General features: G+C 45.0%; 1 protein-coding gene across 3 annotated transcripts in view; it reads left to right on the forward strand.

Moving 5' to 3' along the window:
* VPS13C (vacuolar protein sorting 13 homolog C) overlaps positions 1-21,838 on the forward strand; it is a 262,583-nt gene that overhangs the window by 52,397 nt on the left and 188,348 nt on the right. For all 3 annotated transcript variants that reach the window (XM_075007275.1, XM_075007277.1, XM_075007276.1), the window contains exons 22-29: positions 412-529; positions 4,215-4,344; positions 4,766-4,844; positions 5,745-5,884; positions 6,402-6,555; positions 7,785-7,861; positions 7,997-8,056; positions 10,868-11,030. In XM_075007275.1, the coding sequence (XP_074863376.1) occupies positions 412-529; positions 4,215-4,344; positions 4,766-4,844; positions 5,745-5,884; positions 6,402-6,555; positions 7,785-7,861; positions 7,997-8,056; positions 10,868-11,030 (921 nt within the window). The remainder of the gene's footprint in view (positions 1-411; positions 530-4,214; positions 4,345-4,765; positions 4,845-5,744; positions 5,885-6,401; positions 6,556-7,784; positions 7,862-7,996; positions 8,057-10,867; positions 11,031-21,838) is intronic.

Here is a 21,838-nt window from a genome sequence, read left to right on the forward strand (position 1 = left end):
TGGATTGAGACATCTCAGACGAATTGCAGAATACATATGGTCTTTTTATGATTTACTTGAGGTCTTTTATGTTTAGAAAAATGCTTTAAGAAAATGAAGAAATCCAACATATTGCTCTTACTTCTGCTTTCAAGTTTCTAAATGAAAATGCTTCTTGGTTCTGGCCCATGCTAGGTGCTGATACAGCGTGGTGTTGGGTGGGGAGGGCTGTTTTTTGATTTTTTTTTTTTTTTTTTTTTTTTTTTTTGGTAGTCCATGCAATAGCTTGCTTGTATGAACTTGGGTTTCTTCAGTTCATTAGATGGTCTAGTTTTTTAAAAGTAATTATTAAATGATTTTTTTTAATACTGTGTCTTAATTGCAAAATAAAGCTTGAGAGGTTTCATTTTTAAATTAGATAAACACTTTCAGGTGAAGACTGGAAGACAGCTCGATTTCAGCATCCCTCAGCTTTGCACATATTACAGCCTATGGATATGCACGTGCAATTAGCCAAATCAATGGTGGAGAAAGACATCAGAATGCCTAAGTAATGTATCAGTGCTATCAGACAATTAATTTTTACTTGGTTATTTGTTCTTATTGGAAAAAATGGCATTGTCAATGAGACAAGATGGAATTTGAAGATTTACTTGCATGATCTTAATTTTCTAATTCTTATATATAAAGTAAGTAGCCACTCTTAAATTTAAGGCTGCTCAGTAGCTTGTATGTTGCTTGTAACATGCCAAAACTTTTCCATATTGAATGTTTTTAGGCTAAGATTTTTTAAAGTTTCAGCTAAAACAATGTAGCCTTTTGTGAGAATCAAAGGGTGGGAAAAACACCCCTAGTTTTGCTTCTGCTAAAGTTACTTGTGTGTCTCCAGGCTTTAGAGCAGGAACTTTAAGAGAATTCACTCATGTCAGGGATGTGCTTTTTGCCATTCATGTGAAAATTTATCCAAGCCTGTAGAGCCTGGCATGGTTACAAAATTAATGTCCACAAAAGCAAGCCACAGCTATTTGCATCCACGTCTTTAGATACAAAACAGATATCTGTGGCATTTTTGGGCTCTACAATTTTGGCTAGAGTTGTGAACCTCTGAAAATGGCACATGGATACTTTTTAGCATTTGGAAGCTAAAACCTGAGAAGGTTCTGTCTGCACTGATTATATCCCATGCTCACACAACTCCTAGTTGTTGACTGCTATGCACAAGTGTATTCTCTGAATGTTGGCAAGTGTACTTTCCACTCTTGATGTGAACCTACCCCAAGCACAGCTGTCAGAACTTTTTTTCCCCCGCAGTAGTTGAGCTGTCACAAAGGGAACTACCCTTTGCTGTCGCACAACACCGCATGAAGACAAAATACACCCTGTATCTCTCAGTTCCTTCTTACTTTCTGCGACACTAATTGGAGTCTATTGGTCTGTCTCTGAGTTAAACAGGTAAATGGTTATTAGGGTTAGTGTTGAATGAGTTTGTCTTTTAATTTTACCTTGGTTCCCCACATTTGGGGTTAAATTATTGATGTTGCAGAACTTCTTTGATTTCCAGGCTTTGATTCTTGCTTTTTTGACAGTGATATGCTATTATTGAAGATTTGAGCAGGTTAGACAAATATCTGTCAGGGATAGTCTAGATAGAGTTATGTCCTGCATTGAATGTAGGGGACAGGACTTGATGACCTCTCAAGTTTCCTTGCAGTGCTAATATTCGAAGTTTCTGTGCTTTTGAGTTTGGGTACAAGGCTTTTGGAACATTCCGACTCTTGCATATAAATAGTGTGATATGCCAGATTGCATCTCAGGATTCTACAGGGTTAGCTGGCCTCGGTGTTTTTACCAAGATGTCACTATCTGAACACTGATCAGGGGACAAATCACATTTTAGATTCTCGAGACTGGACACGTGGATAAACTCTGTTAACGTGTGAAGTAGTTGATTTGTCCTCATCAGCCATCATTCATGCTAGTAACAGATGCATTTGCCTTTAGTTGGGAAGCTTATCTGGATTGCTTTTCGTTTTATGTGGGGGGCGGGAAAAGTCTCCAAAAGAGAAGACTTGTCAGGTAAAGGAAGTTGAGACCTATCTGGGTGGTATCAGGTTTTTCTATCTTGTTTCACAGAAAAACTATTCTTGCTGCCACAGACAACATAGCCACAATAGTCTATCTCAGTAGACACGGAGTTGCATGCTAGTTCCTGCTCTGCCAAGAAGGGCTTCTTAATGAAAGTGTAGATCAGGCTGGCATGTAATTCTGCAATTGGTGCATTTGGAGACGATAAAATTACAGACTTCCCTCAGGGCTGATATTAGTAAGATTTTTGTAAGGCCTGGAAAGATTGTATCCTCTGGTACAATATCCTGTTCCACATGCATCCTAAATTTGACAAAGACAAAGCTTACATGCTTTCTTTTAAGCTTTTTAGTTACCTGCTTTTGACTGCCTCTTTTTCAATTAAAACATTTTTGTTGATATCTGCTGACAAAACTTCTGTCGACATATTATGGCCAGACTGCAAAGCAGGTCAAAAGAGTGATCTGCTCTGACGATGGAGAGCATCCGGACTGCCTGGATGCTCTCTCTACAAAATGGCCAAATGGAAGCACAGCAGATAGGGCTCTCTAGTGCCCTGGAAAACAGAAGGCCCCCAGGATCATCCAGATTGGCTTTATGTTGACAGATCTTTGTTGCCAAAGGTGTGCCGCTTCGTGGGGGAGTGGCAGAAAGCTGTCAACAAAAGTGTAGTGTTCTGTTGATTTGCTGTTGACAGGATGCCATGGGAAGGTGGACACTGGACGGATTTTTGTCAACAAAACTCTAGTGTAGACATAGTCCAAGGTGCTACAGGACTTCCCATTGTTTTTAGGTACAGATGAACAGGCTACTCCTTTTGGCTAATGTTATCCTGCCAAGTGGAATGACAGCATATTCAACTAGATTGCAGACTGATTTTGCAGACTTCCTGCCTAAAGTTCCTATCTCAGACATTTATAAGATGGCAACTTAGTCATTGGTGTGCATGTATACTTCCCATTATACCATCACTCAGCAAGCTTGTGTCAATGTGAGATTTCAGGATGTTTCCTTTAGTCCCTGTGTAGATTACAGTCTGATCCTGCCACATGTTTCCATGGCTTGTGAATCATCAAGAGAGGAATGCACATGTACAGTCATGTGAAGGAAAAAAGTTACTACCCTGTTCCATGACAATTGTCCTTTGAGATGTTGCTCTTGTCCGTTCCGTGATGTGCTGTCCTCTCTTCCTGTATTTGAGTATTTCCAACAAAAATAAACTGAGGGGAAGTTGGTGGTGATGCTGTCCTTGTTTTATGTATGTGGATGAGTATGCAAAAAGCAGAGGGCTCTAGAGTTGCCCAGATGGGTACCGCTGAGGGAAAAGTTTCTGACTCAAGGCATGCGCACTCCTAGAGTGAAATTGTCTGTGCAACACCTCTCAAATAAACATAGTAAAGATATATGAGAGTAGGTTTGGTTTTTTGTTTTTTTTTTTTTTTTTGTATAACACCTTTGAAATTTTCAAGAAAATCTCGTCTTAAGTGTTTCTGGTCACAGTCTCAGTCTGCCAATAGTTACGTCTAAAAGTGCAGACTAGTCTGCAATTCATTGAACTAAAACTTTCAAACACTGTGGCAATTGAATGAGATTTGAATGAAGTAGCAAGGGGTGGATTGTTCCCATGTTTTTTCTAAGAAAAACAGATATTACCTGTTAAGAGCAAAACCGGTGAGCTGAATATTGAAGATGTATGTAAAGCAACATGGCTGGCTTTTGGGGGAATCTTACACGTTTCATCTTATATTGTACTCTGGCCATCAGTGTGGCCAGCAAAAAGGACGAGCTGAGAGGAGGAGACCCCCCCCCCCACCCCAGCCGCTGTCTTCAGTAGGAAGCAGGGAGAGGAAGGAGAATGGGCTCTCTCTGAAATTCAACAAGGGAAATCTCCATTTAGTTTGGGAGTATAATATAGTTTCACTAGTTGAAGTTATTGTTCTGATAGTGTTACTGTAGGTATATGTACTAGCAGGCTCTGAATGGAGATGTCTGTTTCATCAGCTTATTGTTCCAACAGTTACGTTTATAATTAAAATTTAGTGACCATCTTAGTATCTGCTGACAAGCTGTCTTGCAAGTAACTATAGTCCATTATTACACTGTTCACAATGCTGTTTAAAAAAAAAATTCCTCCTCTACTCTCTCCCCAGGTTTAAAGTTTCAGGAGGCCTTCCCCTGGTGCACGTGAAACTTTCAGACCAAAAGATCAAGGGGATTTTTGATCTGATTGATAGCATTCCATTTCCTCAGACATCACCCATGTCAGTTCAAAGCACAAAGGTAAACTGATTACAATAACGGTAAAGTTGAACTAAAGCATAATAATATAATTGAATAAAACCCTTTCAGTGAACACTAAAATGTCAGTGCATTCCTTCATTTAATGTGTTTACAGACAGCGGATACTGGTAGGTAAGAGAAGGCTACAGGATAGTTGAAGAAAAATACAATAATACATTCATGTGTTGCTGTAAATGATGACCAAGATAGTCTTCAAGTCCATCTGAAGTCACACAGCTAACTCTGTTAGAATAGACAGCAAGCATATTATCATATGTTGAGTTGAAAATGGAAACTAAAATGTGGGTTTTGTCCACAGATGGTGTTTGGGAAGCAGAGTGGATTTTCATAAGAATGTAGATGAGCCTTCTAAAGTCATAAAATTTAAAATAGATCAGTTTTTGCATTTGGCATTTTTTAGGTACCTGCTCTCCCCATGATAACTGATGCAAAGAAAGAGTTACTTGACACATCAGTTTTGCTAGAAGGAGTAGAGTCAGGTAAGAAATAACTTCTAAAGATTTCTAAAACTTTAAAAGAAAAAAAAACTATTTAGCAACAGCTGTGCTAGGTGTTTCTGATCATGTAATGTGTTCTGTGGACAACAGATACCAATGTATACCTATGAATTACAAGATTGAAGGAGCCCTTGCCAGGGGTGTAGCATGAGCCAGGTGGATGGGCAATGACTGGGGAGGGGTAGCAGTGATGGGGCTCTTTCTCCCACTCCCCCAACTAGTCTTGGAAGACGGGGAGGGATAGATACTGTTGCCAGAGGCCCCTGTAAAATGGGAGCCCCCATAAAGAACGTGTTCCCTACATCCTCCCCGCACTTCGTCTACCAGGAATGGTGGTCAGACCAGGGCATGCATCCGACCACACTCCCTTGGCACAGCTGGAGCACTGGACAGAGAGGGGCAAGACCCCGCACTCTGGTGGGAGTAAAGTCAGGACTGGGGGTGGCTTGGCATATATGTGAAGTGGGTGGGCCCCGGACAACCCAGGCCCACTTGTGGCTACATCCTGGGGTTCTGCAGTTTTTGCTGATAAAACATTAAGCTTGCTTTTAAAATAATAAATAATCAGAGTTTTGTTTACAAGATAGATTTCATAATGTAAATTAACATATAGAAGGATTTTCTAATCTGATGTTAGTGATTCACTGGCATGTTAATTTGTGGTGTCTGGGCCCTGGCTGTCAAAGTGACTTTGCACTTGTAATGGCCATGTTTTGAAAATACTTGCAGGAAGGGACCTTACACAGTTAAGGTAAATACAGAATTGATGATGACAAACTAATCAGTATGTTAAATCATTCGCCATTGCAAAGAGAACATTTGCTTGTTTTTATATTTGACTGTCAGTTCCACACACAGATATTATGTGTCTTTATTTCCTAGAATCTGATGAATATTATGATGCTGAAAATGATTTTTCACTAACGGAAAAGGCTCTGCTTGAAGGACATGAATTGAAAAAACAACCAGAGGCCGTTAATGAGGAGTTTATAAACCTTCAGCTGAAGTTTGAAATTAAAGAGGCATGCATTTTATACTTTTCCTTCAAATTGCATTAGACTTAATTAATCTGAAGGATCATTATAAACAAGATAAGATACTATCTACTGCATGTCAAAATGTACTCCCGTTAGTCTGAAAAATGCAACACTGATAAAGTGTAATCTGAGAAAATAATATACTTATTTTAGCAATATAATCCAGCAAACTTCCCTGTGGATTAATTTGATAGTTATGCCACATCACCAAAAAAATAAAACCTACAAGAGTTTGCTTCCACTTTGTAACAGCAAAATTCTACTGAAAATATTTGTTCACCAAGAAATAGAAATGTCCCACTTTTCCATTCTGTTTCAGGCAGTTATGATCTTGACAGCTTTCCTGCCTTTTCAGACTCTTGTGCGAGAATGCTATTTGTTGAGGAAAATAAAACAAAGCTAGCAGCAAATTGATTTTTCCTGTTTCTTCATTTAAAAAAAAAAGGAATACCAGGTATGAGAAGATGCCAGTCCATTACTGACGTGTGTAATTTTTACTCAGGTGATTTTAGAACTCTCAAAGCAGCAAAAAATAGAGGAAACAATACTCGTATTTAATGTAATGCAGCTTGGAACAGAAGCTTCAGTCAGAACATATGACTTAAAAGCTGTATCTTACTTAAAGAAAATCAGCTTGGATTACCACAAAACTCAAGGTAATAAAACTAATAAAACAAAATGAAGAGTGGTAGCGTCTCTATTTAGTAAACTTCAAGGTTTTGACTACCTACCCGTGACTTTCAGAGAAAAAGTGCTGCGGTATAATAGTTAGGTTTGACATTTAGAACGAGCCCCTTCTCTTTTGAGGCCTTAGTTGTGTGGGCCCAAATAACTGTGTGCAGTTCTCCACATGGAACTCGTGTGCAGGCGCATTTGATGGCATTTAGGTAACTACCTGGTTTTCTTTGCTTATTTAGTAAATGAGTAATTTAGGTATGTCATAGGTGCAAAATTGTGAAAGTCAAGTTTTAAAAATCTGCCTCTTATGTTGTGACATGCATGCAAATTTTTCAGAAAATAACTAGCCGCTAGAAGATCAAATCAGTTGTCCTACTAATATGTAGCAATATACCTGTTGTGCAGTTGGAGGGGACCAAGTTAAATATGGTCCCGAGAAACAGGAAGTGGTAGCCTGGCTCTTAATTATTCATGAACAGTCAAATCAAAAATGGAATCTTTGATAGATACTAATTCATGAGACTATCCTCAGGTATTATGATTCCAGTTCTTTAATCAGAAGGATTCTTTTACATACCCTAAGGGACACCATAATTGAAGCAAAGTAAAATGATAAATTTATTAATCATGGCTGTTCTATTAAAGAAAAGAAAAAAATAAAGAAAATAGACTGAAAGAACACACTAATAAACTAGCTGATTTGGTTAATTTAGGTGCATGAATGCATGCTAGCCCAATTGAAATCTTGTAAGAAAACTTTCCTGATACTTGTCTTTTAATAATTTTAGTGTACGTTTTGTCCATCTTTCTGTCTTTACAGTCTTATAAAGGATTCAGTATTGAGGTATTTAAATAGTGTTTTACATTTGTTACTATTCCCCCTTTCCTCCCCACCCCCTTAACAGAATGCTTTGTGAAAGATTTTTCAGGGGCGTGTAAGAGTGAGTCACCCAGCAGACATGGACTTCTAATACACAGGTTTATAGTGTAATGTCTAGTGTACTTGTCGTTGCCTGCCTAAACATTCAACTTGAGGAGTAAATATGGTTTCTAGCTTATTTGATGAAATGCTTCAGGCAGTAACACATTTTGAAATTTTGCATAGAAAACAATGTTAGAGCAGAAGGGTTTCATAAAATCACTTCTCTATATGCTTCAATATTGTGAAAGCTAACATCTGTATATGCTCTCATTTGGTACGTTACAGATAAAAAAAGACCACTTCACTTAATTAGCTCTTCAGATAGACCTGGATTAGACCTTTTGAAAGTGGAATATATCAAGGTACATTCTTACTACTTAAGTATTAAAATTAGTTAAAAGTTCATCATCTACACAAAATATAAGAGTGCAGTCCATACAATACAATGGCTCATTCAGTTTGTCTGACTTGAACCCTTCAATATTTTTTCCTTCCAGGCTGACAAAAATGGTCCAGAATTTCAGTCCTGCTTTGACAACACTGAACAAATGCTTAGGGTAAGTGATTTTTTTAAGTGTCTAGAATTAGCCTCTTTACTTAGCAAGTCAAAGCTAAAACTCACTGAAGAGGAGAATGTTAGCCTGACTTCCATAAGTAAAGCAACCCTTTCTTCAAGTTAGATAAGTTAAGGTAAAATTAATGACAAGGCAATGTTGTAGTTTCAGCAATTCAAGTTGAAGCCTAAGCTCTCCTATAGTTTTACCTTGACCTGCAAACCATTGTGTAAATTACTAGCTGCTTATGGAGTTTTACTTCAAACTAGCTAACTTATTAGGCTTATGTCTATGGTAGGCAAAGTAAGTTGACCACAGATACACAATTCTATCTATGGCAATTTTGTAGCTAGAATTGAGGTATTTACACTCGGCTAACTTGGCTGTCTCTATTGGGGAAGGTTTTCAATGGGAGAAACTCTCTCATCCTTCCTTACTCCTCAAGCTTTGTGAGGAGTACAGGGGTTGACTGTGACTGCTGAGAGGTTGATTTTTGCATGTCCATAATAGACACTCAAAATCAAACCCCAGAAGATCGAACCTGAGTGGGTCGATCTTCTGGGGTAGTGTAGACATTGTCTTTATAACTTAAAAAAAGCTTCATGTCTCCTCCCTGCCCCAAGTGGTGACGAGGCCTTTGGAGTAGTATGGTGGCAGTCCTGTCCTCCAATACATCCTATGCCTTGTGGTTTGTAGAAGATAACTGTAGCAGCTGCCGCAACCTAGGAAAATTCTCAGCTGCCCCGTGAGGGCAGTTAGTGTACAATGAGGTATTACCATTACAAAGGAACAAATTTAAGTTTGTGAAGAGGAAATATACAGCATACATGTAGCTTGTATATCGCAGAGTGATTATTCCAGTGCTACTGTATGTATTGAAACCTGGACAACATACAAGCATCATTGAAGGCACTTGACCAATATCATCAATGCTGCCTAAGGAGAATCCTAAATATCTCATGGGAGGACAGGCACATGAACACTAGCTTACTGGAAGAGTTGAACATGAACAGCATTGAAACCATTATAATTCACCAACAACTTGGTTGAACTGGTCACATGGTTCAGCTGTCTGATCAGTTCCTCCCAAAACAGATGCTGTTTTTGGAGTTGAAGGACAGAGGATATTGGGGGTCAGAGGAAGTGGTTTCATGAACACAAGAAAAAATGCAGCATTGGTGTCAACACTTGGGAGAACCTTCCCCAGCACTGTCCATAGCGGAGATGGGTAATCCATAAGGGGTAGCACAATTTGAGAGGTCCCACCTTAGTGCAGATGAGGCAAGGTGGAGAAGAAAAGAGTCAGAAACTGCCCTGCCCCCCTCAGACAGCTACTAGTTGCTTCTGTGATAAGACCTGTGCTTCCAGAATTGGGCTGACTAGTCATCCACAGACTCACAAATAGAGGGTGGCATGAAAGCATCCTACTTGTTATCGAGTGACTGCCAGGAAGAAGACTCTGAATATCTGATGTTTGGTCAAAATGTCAAAAGTGATTTAAACAACCTTTGAGGTGGGGTCGGGGTGGAGGTGGTATCCAACAACTGTGCCTGAGATTAATATCAACAAAAGCAGTCAGTTTTCTTACCTCGGGACAAACAACTTTTCCCCTTGTTTGAGCTGAGATTGATATAAGGAGTGTCTTGAGAATGGTGGCACTTTAGAATCATCTGCCAGTAACAGTCAAATTGAATAATAGGCTTAGATGGTCAGCTAGAATGCTTTAGGTTGGGTCTAAGAATTCTGTTTATCTCCAACTTGGATATTTTTAATATTTTGGTGAATCTTTCTGTATGTTTAGTTGAATTATTTGGTACATATTTAGTAATTCTTCTTACAGAATTCTTTAATATGAAACTGTTAAGGTTAATAAAAAGTAATGATAGAACTAAATTCAGGTACATCAACATAATTTTAATGAAAATGAAGTAATGGTTGGTGAGTGCTAGATTGATTAATCAAGTTATGACCTGATTTAAACCATGTGTCTTTGATTTTGTCTTTTTTTCCCCTATGCCTGAGACAACTACAGTGTAGTATAAACATGGCTGATAACTCTCATACAGCTCATGAATTTTTGTAGCATTCAACCACAGCATGTTTGAAAGGTTAATTTTGTCCAGCTGAGAATTCAGCATTTAATAATGTAAGTGGCCCTCTGAAGAACTTCCTGGGAAGATACTCTGTGCATCTTCTGGAAATTCATATTGTGTAGCAAAGGTTTAAGAGAACCAGAAAACATAAGCTTAAAATAAGATTAGGAAAAACTACGTGGCTGTTTCTACACAGGCCACTTCCTTCGGAAGTGGCAGGGTAATACATGGAGCGAAAGATGCTAATGAGGCGTGGATGCAAATTCCCCACGAAAAGTTTTGGGAAGAAGGGGCTTCGGGAAGAAGCATGTCCTTCTAAAGGCCCCCCCTCCCCCACAGGGCTGTGCTTCTACACAGCGTTTTGGAGTCCGTAAGAATGGTCTTCTGGAATCCAAATCACATGACATTATGCTAATGAGGCACGGGGAAGTTGCATCCACTCCTCATTAGCATCTTTTGCTCCATGTATTAGCATGCCACTTCCGAAGGAAGTGGCCAGTGTAGAAACGGCCTTTGAGTCCACTAAAAGAAAATAACCAATTATTTGATGTCTTCATTCAGTTGCATTTCACCTTGTTCTTGTATTTATTGAAAGATGAACACATCTGTGTCATGTTCCCATATAACTGTCCTTCTGGAACACTACACCCCAATCCATTCAGCATCTTCATTATCTGTAGCTTTAGTTTTCGTGATTTTTGGATTGCTTTGTTTTAAACAGGTGACCTTTTCGTCATTCAATCTTCTCCTACATGCACAGGCCCTTCTCTCAACAATCAATTTTCTAACTGCTATTATTCCATCAAGCAGTCGAAGTGATGGTGATAAAGAATGCTCACAAACACAAGGAGAAAAGCAGGAAAAGGATACTAGTGTGAAGAAAGGTATAGTTACTACTCTGGGCAAGCCTAAAGTTATTCAGCATGTCATGTTAATTGAAAGGGTAGATTTGAATTGTTAGACACTAATTTCAGTTTTAAAATAATTAAAATATTTAATTTGGAGAAACAAGACATGTAGGCTAGTTCTTAAAATTTTCCTCTGACTGCCAATTCAGAGGCATCTGCTTAGGGGACACCATCATGAAGACCAAGCAAAATAATGGCACTTAATAACTATGGCTGTGTTGTTCTTGAAGTAACGTGGGGGGACCCCACACCCACACACATGATTATATACAAATGATAAAACTGAGGTGTGCTTTCCTCTTGATAAGCTAAAACCAAAGTATGCTTTCCCAAAATTATTGTGGATCCCTTCTTTAGTGTATCCTTACGTGTTGTGTTTTTTTTTTTTTTAAAAGCTCATAGATGAGCAAAAGAATTCTGTTTAAGACCAGTTTGTTATATACAACTAGAGCCCTGCCAAATTCATGGTCCATTTTGGGCACTTTCATGATTGTAAATTTCATGATTTTAGCTTTTTAGAGCTAAAACTTCATGGTGTTGTCATTACTCATAAAGGAGTTGTGGGAGGATCAGAAGGCTATTATAGGGGTGCTGGCAGTACTGCTACTTTTAGTTCTGTACTTCTGCTGGTGTTGACATTGCCTTCAGAGCTAGGCAGATGGAGAATGGAGACTTTGGGCTAGGAGCCCAGGTCTGAAGGCTTAGCCAGAGTCATCCTTGCTTACCTGCAGACTACACAGCTGTGTAGGGCACCATTGATTTGGATCCTGAAGTCCACCCATATGCCTCTTCCTAGCCTGTTTCTCTTCCTGTTCTGTGGCTCTCTCTCCCTCTGGGGGGAGGACGTAATTAACAGTAGAAGAACCCTGCCAGAGCTGTTAGCAGCAGAACCTGTGAAAGAGTCATTCAAGTGGTAATGAAGCCATTTACTAGGTGTGTGCCTACCGCCAGTTTCTGAATTTACTGTGGTAGTCTACAGGACGTTAGTTTAAAACAGGGCTTGAGACACTTTTGAAGTTCAGGGCCATTTACCCACAGAAAATTAGTCTGTGGCCACACATAAGTGAGAAGAAAGAAAATGTGGCCCCCCAACCAAGAAGGCGGGGATAAAAAAGGATATTCATCTCTCCATTGTCACTCTCAGTATGCATCCTGGAGGCCAGGGCTAATAGATTTTCTGGGTTCCCCTAGGTTCTAGGGAAAGGGTCAAATATGAGGGGGTTCAGTGCATGGGAGGGGGCTGCTGGGGAGAGGGCTGGGGTAGGGATGTGGGATCTGGGCAAGAGGGAAGGCTGCAGGAGTGAGCTGGGAATGGGGGAGTTGGGGCAGGAGTGAGTTTGTGGGGTCTGGGTGAGATGTGTGCATGAGGGGGTTGGGGTGGTAGTGCAGGGCCTGAGGGGAGGGTACAAGAGCAGAAGGGGGTATGGGTAAGTGTTCTGGGTGGGGGAGGGAGGGTTCAGCAGTGGTGTTTGAAGGAGGGGTGCAGGAGCAGACTGGGTTGGGGATGCAGGGTCTGGGTAGTAGAGGCACATGGGATTGGGGCAAGTACCTGATGCTGCTCCAGGGCAGGGGGGAAGTGGTCCATGTGGATCTACATGCAGCAGGGAAGTGCCCAATTCTGGCAGCACCCCCGGCCTAAACTGCAGACAATGAGAGTGAAGGGAGTTGGTGTCAGTGGAGTGCTTTCCTGTAGCACACAGGAGCTGCTTACTCTTCCCTGCCAGGCAGATCCCCCAAGTTGGTGTGTGTCCCAGCTTGCCTGGAGTGGGCCCGTAAGGCTTGGGGGTCTCCTCCCTGACCACACAGTGGGGTTATGGGGCTGGTACTCCAGCCATGTTAACTCCCCACCATCCCCCTGCCCATGTTGAGCCCCAGCATGTGCCTCTGTGGAGGAGGGGGAGGCCTGAGCCTCATGGAACTGATTTGTGCCATAGGTTTCCCTCCCCTAGTTTAAAATTTGTTTAAAAATATTTTCAGTGTGGTGTTGGAGATCACAAAAATAAAAAAAAGAGAAACAACTAAAATTCTTCTTCGAGTGTCCCCGTGGGTGCTCCACAATAGGTGACGGCTTGGCCGGCGCCGCAGATCGGATCTTCCAAGCAGTATCTGCCGGACCGCGCATGCGCCGGCGCGCGCCGCTCCCTGGCGCTCTCCTGGCCATGTGCGCGATCCGGTCCCCGCCAGTTCCTCTCAACCGCCGTCGGCTGCAGACAGAATCCGACTAGGCTAAAGCCACATAGCGTATTCAACGACTTTATTTGTTTTCTCTTTAAAGTTTTCAGTTATTTAGGCTACCATAAGTAGCCGGTTGTTATTTTGTAAAAAAAAAAACAACAAAAAAAAAAACAAACAACAAACAAGCTACAGAGGGACAGCTCAAGCCAGTCCCAGTAACAAGCGCCGGAGGCCGGGAGCTAGGGCCATCAGCCCTCCTGCTGAGGCAGGCCATCGGACGGGGAAACAGCACAAAGAAGGTGCTAAGTACCCATAAACAAACTCAAAGACTCACCAACAATGACCTCCTCAGGCTTTAAAAAATGTGAGTCCTGCCGAGAGGCGATGCCAGTGTCCGATGGGCACAGTCTATGCATAAGGTGCCTGGGGGAGTCCCATGTGGCACAAAAATGCGCCTTCTGTGCAAAATTAACAACCAGAGCACGGAGAGACAGGGAGATGAGGATTAAACTGCTGCTTCTTGACAAGGCCCTCCAGCCAGACGTGCCGGAGCGGCCGCAGCAGGAGGGACCCTCCGGGGCCCTTAGAAGAAAAGCTGCCTCCCTCACTCCATCAGCGCAAAAACGGAGGAAAGTTTCTCCAACCTGATCCCTGCCGGCAGCAACAGTGAGCGGGACGGGAGGAGCAAGCAGCCCCCAGCCGCAGCAACAGCTGATCGGCGGCGGCACGGAGAGCCACGTGGAAGCGGCTCAGCCTCCGATAATCAGCCAGCCGCCCCGCACCGCAGGCAGGGCGGCGGCTAAGCAAGCGCCGGTACCGGCGGCACCGCAGGCAGCGGCACCGACCCCCGGGGAACCGGCGGTGCAGAGCGCGCAGGCACGTAGCCTGCAGGCGCAGAAGGACTCCGCACATGCGGCACCGCCTTCGAGCGTGCCTAGCACGGTGCCGACGGGGCCGGGATCCCCCGCCCATCAGGGGGCGGAGTTACCTCCCTTAGGGAGGGGAAAAGCTGCACACAAGAGGAGGCACTGCAGCCCCTCTCCAGACAGGGCTGTGGAGCTCTTTTCTCACAGCCCTCCGCTCATGTTGCAGACTCCAACCAGAAGGCAGGGGTCCCCCCTAGCCTACCCGGAGCCCCCTTCTCCTTTCCTGCAATCAGCCTCCCCATGGCTGGCACCACCCTCACCCTTCCTGGGATTTGAAACGCTGGACTATTATGCAAAATCGCTCTCTCCAGTGTCTCGACGATCCCCCTCTCCCAGACACAGAGGGTACGTGCAAAGGGAATGGTCAAGGTCACCTTCCCAGGAACAGTGCCTATACTGCCATGGTCGTCCCTACCACGCGGGGCATGGACACCATCGGCAATCTACCAGGGAAACATCCCCACACACTACCTCGTACCCCCGAGGGCAATCATGATCGGGGACAGAGACTCAAGCATCCCAGGGGGGACTGGCCGTGGACCCACGAGATTTTCCCTCGCAAACCTCCAGCGAGAGGGCGCACCATCACCATCAAGAACCGGAAGGGTCCAAAGAAATGTACCCAGCGGTTCCTCGTTTTCCTCCCCGGATGAGGCCACGGCCTTAGGGGACGTCCATCCTACGGACGATCTCAAACAGTTTCAGGAGCTGTTTAAGAGGGTAGCTTTCACGCAAGGCATCCAGACAGCACAAGTGCAAGAGAAACATCATAAGCTCCTTAAAAATTTGAGCTCCCTGGCCTCCTCCAGAGTAGCAATCCCGCTTGATGAAGCGATCTTGGAGTCCGCCACTACCATATGGCAGACCCCTGCAACTATTCCGCCTGTCCAAAAGAGAGCGGATAAGAAATACTTCGTGCCGGCGAAGGGCATGGAGTTCTTGTTTAGCCACCCCCAGCCAAACTCCTTGGTGGTGGAGTCCTCGCAACAAAGATTAAAAACATCTCAATTTAAAACAGGGGGAACGGACAGAGATGCCAAGAAGCTAGAGCTGTTCGGCAGAAAGGTCTACTCCTCCTCCACCTTAACGTTGCGAATGGCAAATTACGCAGCGCACTTGGCGAACCATAATTTCGACAACTATGCCAGATTAATGTCCCTCATGGACTCGCTTCCAGAGGACAAAAAGCCGGTCCTCAAGGCCATAGTGCAAGAGGGCTACGCGGCTGCGAGGATGGAAGTTCAGATTGCTTTGGACTTTGCGGACACGGCAGCACGTTCCACAGCAACTGCAGTGGTGATGCGACGGGAGTCCTGGCTCCAGACCTCGGGTATACCGAGAGATCTGCAGGCGAAGATAGTCGACCTTCCCTTCGACTTGCAGAAGCTGTTTGCTGAATCAACTGACTCGGTCCTTCATTCCAGTAAAGATTCAAGAGCCACACTCAGGACCCTGGGGATTTACACCCCTCCATACTCAAAGAAAAGGTACTACCCACAGCAAAGGCGGTACCAGTACCAGCAACAGCGCCCCCAGTATCACAGGGGTTACGAGCAAGGGCGGCATCAGCAGCACCAGCAGTACAGAACCCCCAGGCGACGCTCACAACAGGGCCGGCCGTCCTCGGGGCGGGGCCAAAGGCCACAAGTTTGACATACAGATCCAGGGCTGCGCCATCACCACCATTGCACAAGATCATCCGAAACGACTTTTTCACCATCGCCGCCGACCATTCTACGACCAGTGGCAAAGGATCACCACAGACAAATGGGTGCTGGAGATCATAGCCACGGGTACGCCATCCCCTTCCAGTCGCTCCCGCCGCCGCGACCCCCGCCCAAGCCCCACCCCCAGGAGGCCTCCCATGTAGCCAGGCTCAGGCAGGAGGTGGCCCACCTCGAGTTCATAGGGGCGGTGGAAAAGGTGCCGGAGCAACTGCAAGGGAAAGGGTTCTACTCTCGGTATTTCCTGACGGAGAAAAAGACAGGAGGCTGGAGGCCCATCTTAGACCTTCGTGGCCTCAACAGGTATCTACGCAAGCAACGTTTTCGGATGATCACGATTGCCTCCATCCTTACAGCACTGGACGATGGAGACTGGTTCGCAGCCCTCGACCTACAAGACGCGTACTTCCACATAACCATCCATCCGGCTCACCGGCGTTTTCTCCGGTTCATGGTGGGCAACGAACACTTCCAATACAAGGTCCTACCGTTTGGCCTTTCCTCGGCCCCCAGAGTCTTCACCAAGACCTTGGCAGTGGTGTCAGCCTACCTGCACAGACAGGGGGTGTTTATTTTCCCGTATCTGGACGACTGCCTGCTCAAAGGGACCTCGAAAAGGGAGGTTCTCCGCATGATACGCGTCACAGCAAACACGTTCTCCTCACTTGGCCTGGTTATCAATCTGGCAAAATCAAAGATAGACCCCTCACAGGACATAGAGTTCATAGGGGCTCGCATAAACTCGGTCTCGGCGAGAGTATACCTACCAGAGGCTCGCTTTCGAGCCATCGGTTCCCTCGTGCAGGTCATCACCTTCAGCCCTACAGTGCCGGTCTTGACGTGCTTGCAGCTGCTGGGCCACATGGCAGCGGCGACGTTTGTGGTACAGAACGCCAGGTTGCACATGCGCAGCATGCAACACTGGCTGGCAAGTGTATACAAGCCGGCAGTACACACCGTTCACAGGGTGGTGTCGCCCTCACCTGGGGTGCGCGAATCCCTGCAATGGTGGATAAACCCCGGGAACTTGCTGACAGGGGTACCCTTCCATCAGCCGCAAATATCGGTTTTCCTCACTACGGATACCTCCCTCATAGGGTGGGGAGCGCACATGGGCGAAGAGGTGGCTCAAGGACTGTGGTCACCCACGGAACAGTCTCTACATATCAATGTTCTAGAGCTCAGAGCAGTGTTCAACGCCTGCAAACACTTTCGAGACCGTATACAAGGCAAAGTCGTCGGGATCAGTACAGACAATACCTCCACCATGTTTTACATAAACAGGCAAGGAGGAGCTCGATCCCGTACCTTATGCGCGGAAGCAATCCGCCTATGGAACTGGTGCATCGCCCACGATATAATCCTGAGAGCCTCATACTTGCCGGGCGCGCACAACGTGAAGGCAGACCAGTTGAGCAGGCGTTTTGCGCTCACCCACGAGTGGCAGATCCGTCCCGATCTACTACAGCCGATTTTCCACGCATGGGGGTTTCCCCAAATAGATCTTTTTGCCACTCAGCACAACAAACAGTGCCCACGATTCTCCTCCAGAGCAGGGCTGGGCCGGGGGTCCCTGGGGGACGCGTTCGCGATCCCGTGGGGGGGCCCCCTGCTTTACGCGTTTCCCCCCGCAGTGCTGATCCACAAGGTTCTGCAAAAAGCCAGGAGAGAAAAGGCTCGGATGATCCTGATAGTCCCAACGTGGGATCGCCAACAATGGTTCCCCCTACTCCTGCGCATGTCGGACCGCCCACCGATGCCTCTTCCGGTGGCGCCGGATCTGCTCACGCAAGCCCAGGGGTCCATAGTGCATCCGCACCCCCAAAGCCTGCGACTGCAAGCGTGGCTAATCCATGGCTCAGCTCCCTAGAGAGCACATGCACAGTGGAAGTACAGCAAGTCCTAGAAAGTAGCAGGAGGACTTCCACTAGGAAAACCTATAAACAAAAATGGACTCGCTTCATGGCTTGGTGTTCTACCAAGCAGCTGGCCCCCCTTTCGGTGCCTATACCTACAATTCTAGAGTATTTACTGGACCTCAAGAGAGCAGGACTCTCGCTATCCTCGTTAAAGGTCCACCTTGCCGCCATCTCGGTGTTCAGACATGAGGATGGAGGGCACACGGTGTTCGCCCACCCTATGGTTACCAGGTTCCTCAAAGGGTTGGTAAACCTCTACCCCCCTCGGAAACCGATTCCACCCTCGTGGAGCTTGGACCTGGTGCTTACCACACTCATGGGACCACCGTTCGAGCCCTTGGCCACGGTTCCCCTTCGCCTCCTTACAATAAAGACGACCTTTCTTCTTGCAATTACGTCAGCTCGTCGGGTGAGCGAGCTTGCGGCAGTCATGGCAACGCCACCCTGCACTGTCTTTTCCAAGGAGGCGGTAACCATACGGCTGCATCCAGCCTTTGTTCCCAAAGTTTCTTCCGAGTTTCACATCAATGAACCTATTGTTCTACCCTCGTTTTATCCAAAGCCTCATAACTCCAGCGAAGAGGCGCACCTACACCTCCTGGACGTGAGGAGGGCGCTAGCCTTCTACGTATACAGGACCAAGTCCTTCCGGAAAACGGATAGACTCCTAGTCTCCCTCGCTCCCAAATCGAAAGGAGAAGGTCTCTCATCGCAGAGAATCTCAAAGCACATTGTATCCTGCATAAAAATGTGCTACGAGCTCAAAAAGACTCCTTTGTCGGCCACTCCCAGGGCTCATTCCACCAGGGCGGTGGCAGCATCAACAGCCTTTTTCAAGGGCGTTGCATTGAAAGACATTTGCAGAGCGGCGACCTGGTCATCCTACGACACCTTCGCCAAACATTATGCCCTTCATAGGGTATTCCAAGAGGATACCCGTCTCTCTGCAGCGGTCCTCTCGGGGACAAGCTGCACATAATCCAATTACCCACCTCCTATCTTGGGTTACTGCTGGGTAGTCACCTATTGTGGAGCACCCACGGGGACACTCGAAGAAGAAAGAGAAGTTACTCACCGTAGTAACGGTGGTTCTTCGAGATGTGTCCCCGTGGGTGCTCCACTTCCCGCCCATCCTCCCCGCTTCGGATCTCTGTTAGTGTTTTGCAGGGGCACCCGAGGCGGTTGGTCGAGGAACTGGCGGGGACCGGATCGTGCACGTGGCCAGGAGCGCGCAAGGGAGCGGCGCGCGCCGGCGCATGCGCGGTCCGGCAGAAACTGCTTGGAAGATCCGATCTGCGGCGCTGGCCAAGCCGTCACCTATTGTGGAGCACCCACGGGGACACATCTCGAAGAACCACCGTTACTACGGTGAGTAACTTCTCTTTTCTGAAGATAAGAGTCCCCTCCCTCAGCTGCCATTGGGCATAGGAGCAGCAGTTTAACAATACTGTGTTAAGACCCCATAATCCTAAGAGCAGCACCGGGCAGAGCTGCTGCCACCAGCAGCACAGAAGTAAGGCTGTCAAGGTATGGTATTACTGTCATTGCCACCCTTATTTTTCAGTTGCTGTTGGGGCACTGCTTTCAGAGCTGGGCAACCAGCCAATAGCCCTGGCTGTCCAGCTACCCAGGTCTGAAGGTAGCAGAGAAGTAAGCATAGTAATGCTGCACCCCTCCTAAAATAACCTTGTGACGTCACCTCATGCTTGTTGGGAAAATAAGCGATCTTAATTGCATCTTATGAAACTGAAGAAAACGTGCAAATCAGTTATTTAGAAGAAGCCTTTTAAGGCGCTGTCTTAAGACAGGTCTGTCAGTCGGTATTAGGAATCTTACATCCAGTGAGAGCCTACTGGATCTCTGTTTGCCAGCATTCAGCTTCTCTTTACCCTGTAAAAATACAAGGCTTAACCCCTTAGTAATTAAAAGGAGAAGCTTTTCAGTTAAGATGTTCTACCATGAAAAACATGATGAATGTTAAAGTTAATCCCTTGGCAGTGTCTTAATTTCCTCTTATGTGTTGAAGTCATGGAGAGGTTTCCTTGGATTGGTATCCTGTTCTGTTTTTCACATGTAGGTTGCTTGTAAATATAGTCAGGGATGAGTTGTGGAGTGCTTGCTGTCACAGCTGCAGGGTGTGTGTGTGTGAAGAGAAAGGTGCTCACTGCAGAGTTTTTATATCCTTTTTAATGTTATGAGAAAACATACTTTTTTATGCTTGTTTAGCTTCAAGTTGGTTGCTGTCACTTTTTCATTAGTTTAGGTGGCCCTTTCAGCTCCTGAATATGCACTTTGTATTAGTAATTTTCAGTGTTTCATTAACTGCCTTTGTTCTTGTGGCAGGGAAGATCCAGAAAAATCTTTACAGTTAGTTTTAACTTTCATTTTCACACAGTAATAAAATTGAAATAATACCTCAGATAATGGATTGAGTACAAAGAAATTCTTTGTGGAAAAAGTGCAAATACATCTGTTTTTTATAATTGTTTATTTTTGAAATGGCTTTTGCAACTAAATGACTTATTGAAAGGCTTTCAATTAAGATGTTACTTATATGAAACTTCTGGAAAGATGATTTCTCGTCTTCAGTTAGGTTTTGAGCACGGTTGGTGACAGAGGCAGCAGTCTGTGCCACCTTCCCAGGAGCTATAAAACATACTTGGCAAGTGTCACATGGGTCATGAAATGGAGTCATCTGGCAGAAGAGCAGTCTGAAGCAGTTTATCAAGCTAAATAATCTGTTTATGGGTGCTCCTTATATTTTTTCCTTTATATGAAACCCTTTAACAATTACTACAGAGATAGTTAAACTTTGAGCATTTAAACTTCAGTGCTGAGCATCATTTTTAACCATGTCAATGTTGTTATTAATGAACACAGATTTAGTCTCAATTTTTAAGAAATCACTTTATCTGAGGGATACATTTAAAAATGAAAATAGTAAATGTACATGGACAAAATCCTCATGGTATTTTGTATCTAGAAAATATTTTTCAATGATCATAACAGTTATAATTTATGTTTATCTACAAATTTGTTTCTCTAACATTGCACTTAACACTTAATGTAGCCACATTTGATTACTCTGAAATTGTCATTCCTCCAGAGGCAGCAAAATTTGTTGTTGTACTTTCAGCAGGCAACTGGGCAACTGCTGGTATTTAAAACATGACCTACAGCAGAGGCTGGGAAACATTTTTTAGGTTGGTAGCCACTAACCCACAGAAAAATCAGTTGGGACCCACACAAGAAGGAAAACAAAAACAAAACCCATCCCCTCCTCAACCTACAAAATACACCTATCTCACTGATGTGGTCCTTGACTGAAAAACAGGGAAAGAAAAAAAAACAAAAAAACACTCCCTATCTTCCCCTTGCATTCCAGGTCCAAATCCTACAGGGGCCAGAGCTAGCAGATTTTGTGGGCCTCTCTGGGCTCTTCATTGGGGCCGAAATGAGAGGAGGCTGCCAGGAAGTGGGCTTAGGGTGAGGGGTCTGAGCAGGAGAGGTGTGTAGAAGAAGGGGTAGGGGTCTGGGGCCTGCATGAGGGAGGGCACTTACCTGGCACACCACCTTGTGGGAGGCACACATGTCCCACGGTTCTCCTAGGCACTGTGCTGCCTACTTCTCCTATTGCCTTCAATTCCAGCCAATGAGAGTGATGGGGGAAAAGCTTCCAGGCAGCGCTTCTTGGTGCTGCCGTTGCCCCAGCTGGGGGAGAATAAGGGAGAGCGGCAGTGGTGGTAAAGTGCAGAGCTGCTTTTCTTTCCCCGGCCCCACCAGGCAGAGCCTGTGGGTTGGATCTGGCCCTGGCTTGTGAAGCTCAGTGCATTGCACCTCCCACCATGCAGTGGGTTAGATGCTGGGGAGGAGAGCTGTAAGTTCCCTGCCCCGACCTATAGACTAGATCTGAACAGTTTAAATGCTACTGGTCATCTGGAACTCTGTCAAGATTATCACTGCCATTGATGGATTGATGTGCCATTTGTCTACTTGACGGGGCAGAAGGGCTTCAGAGTAATTTTTTAAAAAAAAACTGC

This window comes from Carettochelys insculpta, chromosome 12 (assembly GCF_033958435.1).
Source record: "Carettochelys insculpta isolate YL-2023 chromosome 12, ASM3395843v1, whole genome shotgun sequence".
NCBI lineage: Eukaryota > Metazoa > Chordata > Testudines > Carettochelyidae > Carettochelys > Carettochelys insculpta.